The sequence below is a fragment of the Pelobates fuscus genome, chromosome 1, assembly GCF_036172605.1.
Source record: "Pelobates fuscus isolate aPelFus1 chromosome 1, aPelFus1.pri, whole genome shotgun sequence".
NCBI lineage: Eukaryota > Metazoa > Chordata > Amphibia > Anura > Pelobatidae > Pelobates > Pelobates fuscus.
In genome coordinates, this window is record NC_086317.1 from 341,460,408 (window position 1) to 341,473,666 (window position 13,259).

The 13,259-nt window shown below is 40.3% G+C and overlaps 1 protein-coding gene across 1 annotated transcript in view; it reads left to right on the forward strand.

Annotated features, from left to right (window-relative positions):
* The window catches only part of DCT (dopachrome tautomerase), a 47,275-nt gene extending 43,887 nt beyond the window's left edge, over positions 1-3,388 (forward strand). The window contains exon 8 of the mRNA XM_063425793.1: positions 3,117-3,388. Coding sequence (XP_063281863.1) covers positions 3,117-3,121 — 5 coding nt within the window. The 3' untranslated portion in view covers positions 3,122-3,388. The remainder of the gene's footprint in view (positions 1-3,116) is intronic.
* The last annotated feature ends 9,871 nt before the right edge of the window (positions 3,389-13,259 follow it).

Here is a 13,259-nt window from a genome sequence, read left to right on the forward strand (position 1 = left end):
CAACCTCACAACTTGAAGGGCTTAAGGGATCTTCTGCTAATGTCTTGGTGCTAGAAACCACAGGACATGTTTAGAGTTCTTGCCTCGACACATCACAATTATTTTGACAACACGAGTGGGACCTGCATGATATTAGGCAGGTGGTTTTAATGCTGTGGCTGACCAGTGTAACAATGGCAATAATGGTGTCATTCTAATATTGAGATATTGTCTCTATAATGGTAGGTACTCCAAATGGGTAAGTGGACATGTGAGTTAAGAACCCATCCAGGGCTTAAGCTTGCTGAAGTGTTTTATATGTCTGGAGCCTGCCACATTTGTGAAAGTGTATAAAAGTGCCAATTTCAAGAGAAATTTACCCTTTTATAATTGGGTGCATAAACACCTCCCTGGATGTCAATCAGAAATCCATGGAGACTTCTTTCATTTCTGTTAGCTCCATGGAGCTATCGGAAGTACGAGACACACTGTACAAGCATGTGCCTGCCTTTCCACATTCAGAAGCATTCAAAAGCTGCAATTGTGCATGTACACTCACAGCGCCAGAGCAGAGGTTTGGCAATTACACTGTACATGCTACTTGTGGGGGATTCTGCTTGTGATGATATGTTCCTATGCATCAAACTTGTTTTTACTTACTTTTCTTTGTCTTGTTTTTATAAATTGTATAGATCAGCAGATTATGTTGGTGCTATATAAATAACGGCAGTAGTGGCAGTGGATGTTGTGGATATGAGGAGTTAGGGGATAGGAGTGTATCAAAGTCCCATCTCACCAATGCATCCCACATGTGCCCTTTTCACTTCTCAATCCTTTTCTCTCTGCATGAGCCCCCATTTCCCCTTTCTAAATCCTTTTCAAGCTATTCAGTTATTTTTTTTTTCCTGTGTCCAGTTACACTGCAACGTTTGCAATGTCTCCTAAAAGTACAAATACCACACATTTAAAGGGAAACTGTTCTCAAGGTTTTGAATATTATGTTTACTTATCCTTAAATTTAAGAAGTAAGTGTTTGTGAGGTGTGAAAAATAAAATGAAATGTAGAAATCTACACCTATTTATCCTGCACTGGGTGCCTCCATCTTAGCTTCCTGTTAATCATTGTTATACTTTAAAATGTAAGCTCATTTGAGCAGGGCCCTCAACTCCATCTGTTCTTGTGCGTCCGACTAGTACTTTTCTGTTTGTTGACCCAGTTAGCTCACCCAGTGTACAGCGCTCCAAATTTTTTTGGCGCTTTATAAATATTAATAATAATAAGCCCTGTCCTTTGTCCCCTGAAAATCAGCATAGAAAAAAAAAACAGAGACAAGAGGAAAAAGGAAACAATAGTTCAATGTATCTTCTTAATTTGCAAAGTTAGCCTTTTGCTTTGCCTGAACTGAACCAGATTTTGATGTATTTACCAAAACTTTAATGTAGTATTAAGAGAAAATAGAGTTTATCATAAGAAGCAATTTAACATATGTTATAAGTACTCTTGAATGATTTATTTATTGGTTTAATTTCTAGAAAAGTGGTAGCTCCCTTTTAAGGAATAATTTAATTTATCCAAATTTAATTCCTCAGGATGTGACAGAGTAGTTAACATGGTGACATTTTTTATGTTTTGAGAAACTATTGTAAGATTGTACCAGCAGAAATGTTTGGCGAACATGACTACCAATGGGGGATGGTCAACAGTAGGGTTCAATATGAATATACCTATTTGGAATGACTCTAAGGAAATGTTTAACTTTAAGGCAGAATAAATTGGGGTATAATTTGGTCAGCAGACTACTTGCCCAAACTCCAGGACTGGAACCAAATATTTAAAGACTATAACAACTGACAATTAGACCGGAATGTTTCTTCACGGTGGAACTATGGGGAACTCTTAACATTTGCATCTGCAATCTGCTTAAATAACAATTCTCAAAGCTGTTTCTAGAAATGAGATTCAAAAGCATTAGCTCGTTGTTTTTTTTTATTTAATTTTTTTATTTTAAGGAATTACTTATTTTCACCATTTGCTGAGGACAATATTGCAGGTTAGGAAGTTGAAGGCCACGGTCCTGCTGACAATTGTCAGTAAAGATATGCTAAGTGATTTGATAATTTTACATATGTCTACAAGATCTGAGCAATATAAAAATATTGTTGTTTGACTTCTTCTAAAAGAAAATAATTTGGCTTAAAGGCATTGTCTGGATTTTAGAATTCCTATGGTGATCACACACGGCTCCAGTACCAACAAAGCTGTATCTATCTAAAGAGGTTACTGCTGTATTTAAAATAAGGCATGTTAGATGTATCTAGCTAATTCTAGGGTTTTGTTATAGCTATTTGCCCGCCTGCAACACAAATTGGATTAGCGCTTTCTAAACTGGGGTGCTGTATAGCCCTTTCGGTATTACCTCACCAGTAAGAAATTCCCGAATAAAAAATGGGCAAGCACTCTCCAAAAATAAAGCAGTGCCGTTCAATGAAAAATAAAGATTCGACAGGACCCTAGACAGGTAACCAGTTCTGTGCCCCCCCTTTTACTGATGAAGGGGCCAAGTTAAGTCATGTTTCTGGGGCTTCTGAATGCCACAAAGTCTTGCCTGGGTAAAACCTCCAATGTGGTTTTAGATATATCCCCAATAAACAAAAACAAAAAAATGCATAATTAAATGCATGCATGTTTTCATTGGAGGTATGTCTACTAAATTGTTATAGTAATGTATATATTTCTTTCCCACTGGAGCGTTCCTGTAAGAGAGCATACATTTCTAAACCCTCCTGATCTACTGAGTGAAAGAACATACAGACATAACTTGACCGAACAGGAATTTAAATCTAAGTTGAACTGGACACAATTTTGGTTGAAGATAAACTGTTTTTCTTTCTATAAGTGTATTAATTCTTATCACAGTAGATGTCATTTTGGAGCGTATTGTTCTAAGTGGGTTATGATACGATTATCCAATGGAGTCTGTAGATAAGTCTAGAGAATCTACTTTTGAAGCATTTTGCTCTAAACCTATTGATAACTGGTCCTTTTCAATCGTGTTACATAATTGCTTCTGTAATGAAAATTTTGTTCTATTTTCAGATCTTTGACAAATTCTTTACAATTTTTCTTGTCTTTGCAGTGTGAATGGATTTCTTATTTTTGAGGATTCTTTTTTTCATTCTATTTTTGGATGAAGTTTGTTTTCCTATGATTCGTTTCGTGGTTGGATTTCATTGTATGGATTGTTTAAAGAAGACAATATGTTGACACCAGGACTTAGACAAGATTAAAATGGTTGGGGATTGTAATGTGATACCTATATATTTTGTTGTTTATTTCTTTCATGTTTGTGTGAACTGTATGTATGAATGTCTTTGCTGCTGAAAATCAGTAAAGAAAATGAGCATGTTACTTGCCTTTGCGTTTTATTTTAAAAAAAACTCAAATTTCATAAACGTTAGGAAAATCATACAATCCTCCACTATCACTTGTGGGCTCTACCAAGGTGGTAATGTCCACTTACAACTTAGTGAAGAGAGACACAAAGATATACTTACTTAAACTTTTGCTCGTAAATGGGTAATGGCAAGATAGTAGTAACCAAAGGTGCATCAAGCTTTACCTATGGCCACATTTTGCTAAAAATCAGCAACTTCATGGGACAAAGTATACCGTAAAAGTATCTCATATACCGTATGTTCTGGCTGAGTTGGAATTCCAAGTCAGTCTATGAGAGATTTTTGTAAACATATTTAATAGGTACTTCTCATCACTGATTTAAAATGAAAACTATAGTCATTAGAACTACTACAGCTTAGTGGTTCTTGTGTCTATAGCCTGTCCCTGCAGGCTTTTCAATGGAAAAGCTGTTTTCAGCCTAAAAACACCTCTAGTGGCAGTCACTCAAATGGCCACTGGATGTGCTTCCTGTGTCAGTGATGCAACAATGGCATCTCCACGCTCTGTATGAAAACACTGTACGTTCCCCATAGAGTTGCATTGGTTCAATGCATCTCTATGATGATGTGCTGATTGGAGCAGCATGGTGTATTGCAGTGCATGTGCAATAGGCTTGCATTGGCTGAGATTGTCAAAAATGATCTTCTCAGCCATGGAGGTGGATCCAGGCAAGGCCAGTCGTTGCAAGACTGCAACAGAGTGGGAGAAAAGATGAATAAAATCCTTTTCAGCATGACCGGAGTGGGGATGGTCACATAAAATGAAACCTCAGGACTATAGTGTTGGGATAGTTTGTATTCCTGACACTATAACAGTATAGTGTTCCTTTAATGCCTAAGTGAAACACTGCCTTTTTGAGCAATTACCTACTATTGTTTTCAGAGCCGCGGTATATAACATTTTCTTTATATGCTATATTAGTTTAGTTAATATGTTGGAAGAGTAAGACAAAGCTGACATATTATTAAAAATGCTCGAATTGTTGATAAAGATAGAGCCATGACAGAATGCAAAGAGTATACCACGTTGCTTGTGTTCAAAGATACCGGTCATGGAACCTATAACTTATGTTCTTTTGAAAGAGCATACAATTTGATCTATACGTTATGCTTACAAATTTGCTAGTAAATCTATAGATTTGGATAAATAACTATTTAAAAATATAGTCTATGAAAAAGAATTGACTAACAACTGGGAGAATGATCTATGTTGAACAAGTGATTGACAAGAGCAAACAGAAGAAACCTCCCACAGGCGGTCCTTCTGTTTTCTACATATAGCAACCACAGCACATACACTGTGGTTGCTATGATAACTCCCTAGCCAATGCTAGGGATCGCTAGTAGGTATAAGAATGGAGTAACTGATGTTCACTTAGATGCCAGCATCACAGAGGAGGTTTGCCCTGTTTAGAGAATTTCCCTCAAGCAGGGCAATTTATTGCAGGAGGAGTGAGAGGGGACCCAAGGTGAATGTTATAGATGAGTAACAGGCACAAAACTAAGGACATGGAAGCACTGAATTGGACGGAAGGTGAATTTTTCTATATCAAAACTTTACATTAAATACATAATTTCTCTCTGTGACATATAATGTATTCAATGCATTGGGGGGATTCAAGCTAAAGTGAACCTGTCATGACAAGTTAATTGTAATAATGACGCAATAGCATAAATAGAGCAAGTCTACTCTAGACAGATGTTTGCGATATGATTTTTCAGAAATTAATAACAATGATAGTTACAAAAAAATAAGTTACTCTGCAAATTAAATGATGACATATGAAATAATAAAAAACAAAACTTAAAACAAAACGAAAAAAAGATAAATAAGAAACAAGGGTATAAATCAATGACTGACCAAAGGTTTAAAATAAGTCAATGTATGAAGAAACCATTTTTCACATGGTGAACAAGTGCCCTCTAGTGGTTAAAAAAAACAAAAAAACCTGAAACAGTACATAGCTTATTTTACACATTTTATTTCTCCAGGTTTACAGGTTAATAAAAACCTGTAATTTTTATCCCAATTATGTGAAAATAATTCAAATTTCCATGACACATAAATGATCTAAAAAGCCTTGTTGTCCCATTGCTTATCATTCAAGAGTTGTTACAAAATCTCAACCTGGTATTTGTTTTGTAACTGACATAGGATACTATGACTTTAGAAATCTGTTTTACAATTTTAAAGGGACTCTATGTTCACTAGAACAACTACAGATTAATGTAGTTTTTTTGGTGTCTATATCCTGCCGCTGCAGGCTTTTCAATGTAAACACTGCCTTTTCAGAGAAAAGTTGACATTTCCGCTGAAAGGGACACTATAGGCACTCAGATCACTTCATTGAAGTGGTCTGGGTGCAATATCCCTGTTCCCTTAACCCTGCAATGTTAATTATTGCGGTTTCTGAGAAAATGCAATAAGTACATTACAGGACTAGGACTGCCTCTAATAGCTGTCAATCAGGCAGCCCTTAAGACACTTCCTGTTTCCTAGACAACTTTTGAGTGCTTGACACTGGACATCCTCATGCTCTGCATGAGTACATTCAGCGTCTGTAAAAACACCATAGGAAAACATTGCAGCAATGCTTTTCTATGGGGAGGGCCTAATACGCTCACAGCGCTCGCCACGCATGCGCATAAGCGTACTCCCTGTTGGGTGACGTCAGCTCGGCGTTGAGGGTGATCGGCGCTGGAATTGGGGGAGTACTAATGTTTCATAATAGTGAGAACTCATTTGGCTTAAAAGATTTAAAGCAAAAGCATTATCATCACAGGTTTTCCTTGTTACTTGATTCATAAAACAGATACCAACTCCTGATTCTATTAAAATCTGTTAATGTGTGCTAAAACACTTTGAGCCCACTTCTGAAAAAAGTGTGTAAATAAATAGATTTGTATTAATATAATTGGTTAACTTTTGAATATTCTATTTGAAGCAATGGTCAAAAATGAAATGTAACCTCTTCATGAAACTGTGTTAGGAAAATCCTTTTATAGCATAAATATTTCCACCAGCTTGCCAATAAAACATCTGTGTCAGGGATGGGCAACCTTACATTTATAGAGCATATAATGAATATTGTAAATACTTTTATTGCTTAATGGGTTAACGGTAACATATCATTACCTGACTCATGACTTCTTAAGGGATAATCTAGTCATTTTGCACAGTAGTTTTTGAAGTTTTCAAAAGAAGCTGGAAGCTTGTTTTGCAGTCATTTTAATGTTGCGTTAATACAGACAATTAAACAGTTTGACTCATTGCCACAAGGCATCAGTGTCTAAATCCTAGAAAGACAGGAGTATCTGATATCTGTAATATTTCCAGGTGGAACTGTTTGTGACTATGAAAAATGCCTCCAGCATTTGGCTAAATAATTAAAAGGCAGATCATTGTTACAAATAATGACACAACATGAAATAAAGACACTTATCATACACCAGCTGAGTATTTCCCAGGCATTACTTCATGACTAAATCATCATTTATGATAAGTCGAGAAAAGTACTTAAATTGTTTAAATTGTTTTTGTTCCTAAATGAGAGTGGATATGGGAAAAGTGGATCTGTCATCTAATCCATAGCCATTTTACTTCCTGTACTGTTACAGGTTTCCACTGATCCTATGGAAGGTGTCTGATAATATTTGATATACAGGAAAATAAAACATCAAGAAGAGGTAGAGAAGCCCGGAGGAGAGATGAGAAAGAAGAGATATAATGTTCAATTTCAGTAATGAATTTAACAAAGTGCAGGAAGAAACTTTTTATTACAGAAAAATTGAAATAGGAGGACAAGGTGGAGTAGTAAACAAATTAGAGTAAATACTTACATTTAATTTTACAATCGTTGATAAGCTATCAAAAAAAAAAAAAAAAAAAAAAGGAAAACAGACATAGTAAAATTAGACCATAAAGTTGTAACAAGAAATTATTGCCTATTTTAACATTTCAGTAGTGTTAACATTTCAAATCACTTTTTTGCCAAATCAGCGTTTACTTGCGATTTCTCTATTTCCAACTCAGTCCATCTCCTGGACTTAACTGAAACTTGGCTCTCCTCCACTGTCTGTGTTACCGCTACTTTTCTATATTATGGGGGCCTTTAGTTTTCTCATACTCCCAGACCTGGTGACTCCAATGGTGGTGGTGTGGATCTCTTTCTTTCACCTAATTGCACTTTTTAGATGATTTCCTCTGTAACTTCACTCTCTTTTTCTTTCATTGAAGATACTTGAAAGACTTTTCTGCATTGGAACTCTAACTCCCTTAACTGAAGTGAACTCAAACTCTTTACTTGACCAACTTTAATTTGACTTGTGCGCCCAACATTCCACATTAACTTCCCCGACCAAAGTAACACAACTTAGTGATGCCAAAAGCCACAGGCTATTATCGCTACTTATTCTTCTTGATCTTTCTGCTGCTTTTGATACTGTAGGCCACCCACTTCTTTGCAACCTTGGCTCAGTAACACTGATCTTTCCTGGTTCTCTTTCTTTTTCTCTGACCACTCCTTAGGCATCTCCGTCAATGGTTCCTCCTCCCCTTCTGTACCTTTTTTGGTTGGAGTTTATCAATGCTTTGTACTGGGACTTTTTCTAAATGTAAACTGCTCTTGGTGACCTAATAACATCCTATGGCTTTCAGTATTATCTGTATGCTGATAACACTCAAATCTACCTCTCCTTACCCGATCACTCATCTAGTCTGCTGGTATGTGTCACCAACTGCCTATCCTCTGTTTCTGACCTAAAACTCAACTTCTCCCAGATGAAACTTCTTATTGCTGCCTCTGTACCTGTTACCATTCAAGGTCAATACTATAGACCTATCATAACCCCTATCACACAGATGCATTGCTTTGGCTTCAACCTTTCCTCCACATAAAATACATCACCAAATTATGTTGCTTTCACCTTGAAAACATTTCTCACATGCGCCCCTGTCATGGGTTCTCTAGTCTAGTGTCATTATTCCTTCAATCCCCTACTAGTCCTAGTTCCAGATGCACTGCATATGGTGATGGTGATATTGCTGTGCAGAGGTTTCCTAATATAAGGGATGCAACCGTATTGGGTAGAAAATCAATCTGAGCTTTATTAGGCCACACTTGGCTTTTTTAAAACCCCTAGCATGGGGTTTCTAAGACAAAATGGCAGGGATTTCCTTCCCACAAGCCATTGTGTTTGAGAGAAAATTAAGATAACTCAATTATCTCTCAAATAAGAAAACTTACATACAATTTTAACATATCACGAAAATACATGAAAACAGTACATATTCCCGAAAAGCCCCGATCTGAGCGCACAACATATCCATATCGGGAATTCGAATGGGCAGTGGTACGAGATTCCACGGGGTTCGCAACCTTGCATAGCCGACTCAGAGATCCATGCAGTCAATGACCATGTACAGCTGCCTGCGTCCAGGCGACAAGATGGCCGTCAGTCCTGATAGCACGTCTATTCGTATATGTGGATGGCAGCCACCAAGGGAAGCACTTGAGGTGATTGCTCGTTTGTGGTTAACAGCCAGGGGTGGTTGGGGATTATGAGGTGTTAACAAGGGGGACCACACTTAGTCTGTTCGGTAACCAAACAGAACGGAATGGATAGTCAAAGACAAGGGAACAATTATCTGGTAGTGATTCCATTCGAATGGAGGGGGATATCAGACGAAACAAAGTAAAAATAAGGGAACACGTATGAGAAGTTCTATCTCCTGTGACAGACCCTTTTTTACTCAGGATAAAACTTGATGCTTGTACAGACATTATTTCTGTCCAGATAGCCACTCTTGTCCATAATGATTGCCTTTGCAAGACTCAACTCACGTACCTTACCTCCAGCCACTCTCACAACTCTGTCAGTCTCTACACTTACTTTCTGTTTCATCTAGGATTCAGTTCAATGTTCTTGTCCTTACTTACAAAGCCGTCTAAAACCAATTTTATATGAAGACACGGAGCTGATATTGCTTAACCCTTTCTTTACTGTCCACCAATAGGAGCAAAGAACACAAATAGAAAAAATAGAACATACAGTGATACACCAGCCAATCCCCATCCAAGTCACAGTATAACAGCAAGCACCACCTCTAAATCTTCCTCTTTCTTTGCTGCTCCACAGTCAAGATAAGTACCAACATTTTTACTCTAAGCAGTACGTTTTTTTTTTTTTTTAAATCTTTATTTTTGACGTGCAGATACATAATACAGGTAGGTGAGAGGTGCCCCAGAGGCATTCCTCTGGCTTTTCCCACGTGGAACATGTGGGGCACATGGATAACAAGCACAATTTTTATGTTTTTATCAGGCTTAAACAAGTGAATTTTAACAAAGATTGAAAGTATAGTTAAGTTAGATCGTAGCAATAACCGTTATAAGCCATCTATTTAGTGTAGTTATGTGTCATTAGTTATAGAGACATGCTATAGCTTCAGGAGTCAGAACATCACATTTGGTAACATCGATTACAGTGAGAAAAGTTTACATGACATGCGAGGTACAATTCTCTTAACTTTGAGTGTGCAGTGCTAATTTAAATTATGGACACGTTTGACTCAGTAGCTTAAGGTGAGGATTCGTGGCGAGTATCATCGTTTTAGTTTCTCGAAGTTGGTTTGGTTATGCTCAGCTATGTTTGTCAATGCTTGAGAGATGAACTTGCATTATATACAGTGATATCTGGTCTAAGTGATCATACATTTATCCTATAAGACTACATGTCGTTCTGAGTATGAGTACAGTAATGAGTTAGGTGACTGGAAGCATGCCTACATATATGCTAAACGATATATCACACCAGAAAGATTAGGCTATAAACACGCTGGTAAGAAATGATAGTCTACGAGTAGTAGTATAGCAGAGGTATATCACCCTGGCTGATTCTGAATTATTGGATTGGTTTATGCTCCCGAGGCCTTGTTTGTGGTCGCGGGCCTGTGCTTAACCGATGCCCGATCTACTGTGATGGTGTGACCGGGTGCGGGTGTCCGTCGGTGGTCGAGTAGTGCCGCAGCCGCTCCAGGGGGGTGTCTTCATACTTCTTGTAGGTGACCCATGAGCTGTCTCCCCAGCCAGCCAAGTGTGCCTCCTCTGGACGTCCGGAGAGGAGTGTCCATTAGGGAGGATGTTTGTGGGCTGATTGATGCATCTGTGTGCTGGGGGGCCCCGTGGGATCCTCTTCTTGGCCGCTGTGCTCTATGATGCGTGCAGGGTGGGTATGCGGTCAGGCAGTTTTTTGGCTGTAAACTGGCTGTTCATTAGTTTGTTCACACAAATCTGTCCCATTCACCGAGTTTTAGTTGCGAATTGGACACGTTTGTGTTTTTTTTTGCTGGCATGTTTTTTTGTCTAAGGGTCTAGTATTGTGCTGTTTTTTTGTGGATCTCACATTGCAATATGCCCAAGCCTAAGGTGCCTGCCTGCCCCACTTCCCCTGGTGAGATGGATATGCCTCAAGGCCTAGGGAACCTCTTTTCAGTTTCTGGCTTCCCTCCATCAGTAGTTGGCCCTATGAGGCTCAGTCCCTGGTGCTGCAACGCTCACTCACTGACGCCATTATGGCAGCTATGGGCTCTACGTCCTCTGCCCTCTCTCAGACCTTCTCCCAAGTCTTACTCTCGCACCCACTTAACACAGAAAGTTTGGGCCTGCCAATGCGCCAGCCGTGTTCTGGTTTGGACCCTTCAGGGGGTGCACCCAAGAAAGCTACTGCCAAATCCAGGCACTTAACTCCCTCTGCCTCCAGAACCTCTATAACTGGTAAACCTGAGGTCACCCATAATAGCGTGTCTGTATCATGCAAAATAATCTTTCCACGCCAGGCAGAACAGGCACGGTAATGGAAATGTGATAGAGCACAGCCTGAGAGCGACTGACTCAGAAATTGGGTCTAGTGAGGAGGCTGGTGCTAAGTCTTTGAGTGACTCTGATGATGAATCCTTTATGCAGGGACTTCACCTTTTGATCTCTGCTCAGTAGGGGGTGGTGGTGAGTGGTTCTCGACCCTGCTACTTCGGGCTCCACTCTCCTGGATCTGTCTGGAGAACCTATGTTCGACCCGGATGATCTCCATCACCCGAGATTGGCTGAGTGGCTCCCAGCGGACCATGTGGCACGTTACCTGGAAAACTGGGTACGGTGCCCCCTCAGCAAGGCAGCCCAGAGTAAGCTCAGGGCTGAATGCCCACGGCCTTTGGTGCCCAATAAATTCTGTGATACCCGGGTTGTTGACCCTAAAATGACCCAATTCCTTCCCAAATTGGGATGGAACCTTCATAAAGGTTTGGATTCGGCACTTAAGTCGTGCCAAAATAAGCATTTGGACGTATTTGATCCCTTCGCTAAGCTATTTGACCTGGCAGAAGATGCCACAGCTGAGAACAGACTGGTTGACCCGGAAGAACTCTGTGGCTGGGTTCAGAGGGCTATCTGCATTGCAGTCAGAGTTAATGCCTCCCTGTCAATAGAACGTTGTAAATATTTTTTTTTTTTTAAATAGCGCCAAAATTGGGCAATCCTGCCCTTACTGAGGCAGGCAAGGATGCTCAAGGCTTCTTGTTTGAGGACTCCTTTACAAAAGACCTGGAGCATTTTGTTGGGGCTTTTACCACCCTTGATAAAGCCCAGTCCTCCATGAAGATAGTATTTCAGGGGCGGGTCTCTACCAGGGCCAGCAGATTCAGGGGGTCGCCTGTCCGTCCGTAACTACTACAACTCCCATGGCTTGGCATGAGGCTCCTACACCCAGTGACCCCCCCAAATCAGGAGGCGAGAGACCGGTCCCCCTTCTCCGCTTCACGTGGAAGACCATGGCGGTCCAGATGCTTCAGATGGAACTTTGGCTCCAGACGCCCTAACGGTAAGCTTACATCTATCTCATGTTTCTTCTCAGGTTTGTGTAGGGGGCAGACTCTGTGATTTTTTCCCAGCTTGGTCAGCCATCACTCCGATTCTCGAGTTCTGGCCACCATTCAGGGTTTCCACATAGAGTTGGACGGTACTCCTTGTCACATCCCTCCACCTCGCCTGATCCCGTTCTCCCTACAAAATTGCGAGTTGATACACATAGAATTGTTGGCCCACACTAGAAAGGGATGATTGAACTAGCACCTTCGTTCCCTGCCGGGGTCCTCAGCAAAATTTTCTTGATGGAAAAGAAAGGCGGGCAGATGCGCCCCATTATCAATATCCATCCCCTTAATGCCTTGGTGTGCTATCGCCACTTCAAGATGGCGGGCATCCACACCTTATGTGGGACCTACTCCTTCGTGATGACTGGATTGCAAAACTGGATCTGAAGGAAGTGTACTTGATGGTCTCAGTGGCCGAGACGTCTAGAGACTTATTGCATTTCTTTTGGAGGGGTGAAACTTGGCACTTTACGTGTCTTCTTTTTGGGCTCCTCGGTGCTTCACAAAACTGCTGCGCCTGGCCATGGCTTGGTTACGCAGTCGCGGTGTGCATTTGATTGTCTACTTGGACGATATCCTGATCATGGCACAGAATCGCTCCATCCTCCTACGGCACCTGCAATGGACTCCTCTCCTCTCTTGCCTGGGTTTCCTCTTCAACTGGGAGAAGTCCTGCCTGACTCCTTCGAGATGCATGGAGTTCCTCAGTTTCATCGTGGACTCCGGAGCGGAGTCACTGAACCTTCCAACGTACAAGATTAAAACCATCCACAAGGAGTTACGATGCGCACTGGCGCGCCCTCAGATCATGCTACGCCATCTGGCACGGATCATTATCCTGCTGGCATCCTCAATCCAAGCGGTGTTCCTGGTTCTTCTTCATTACCGTCCCCTCCAG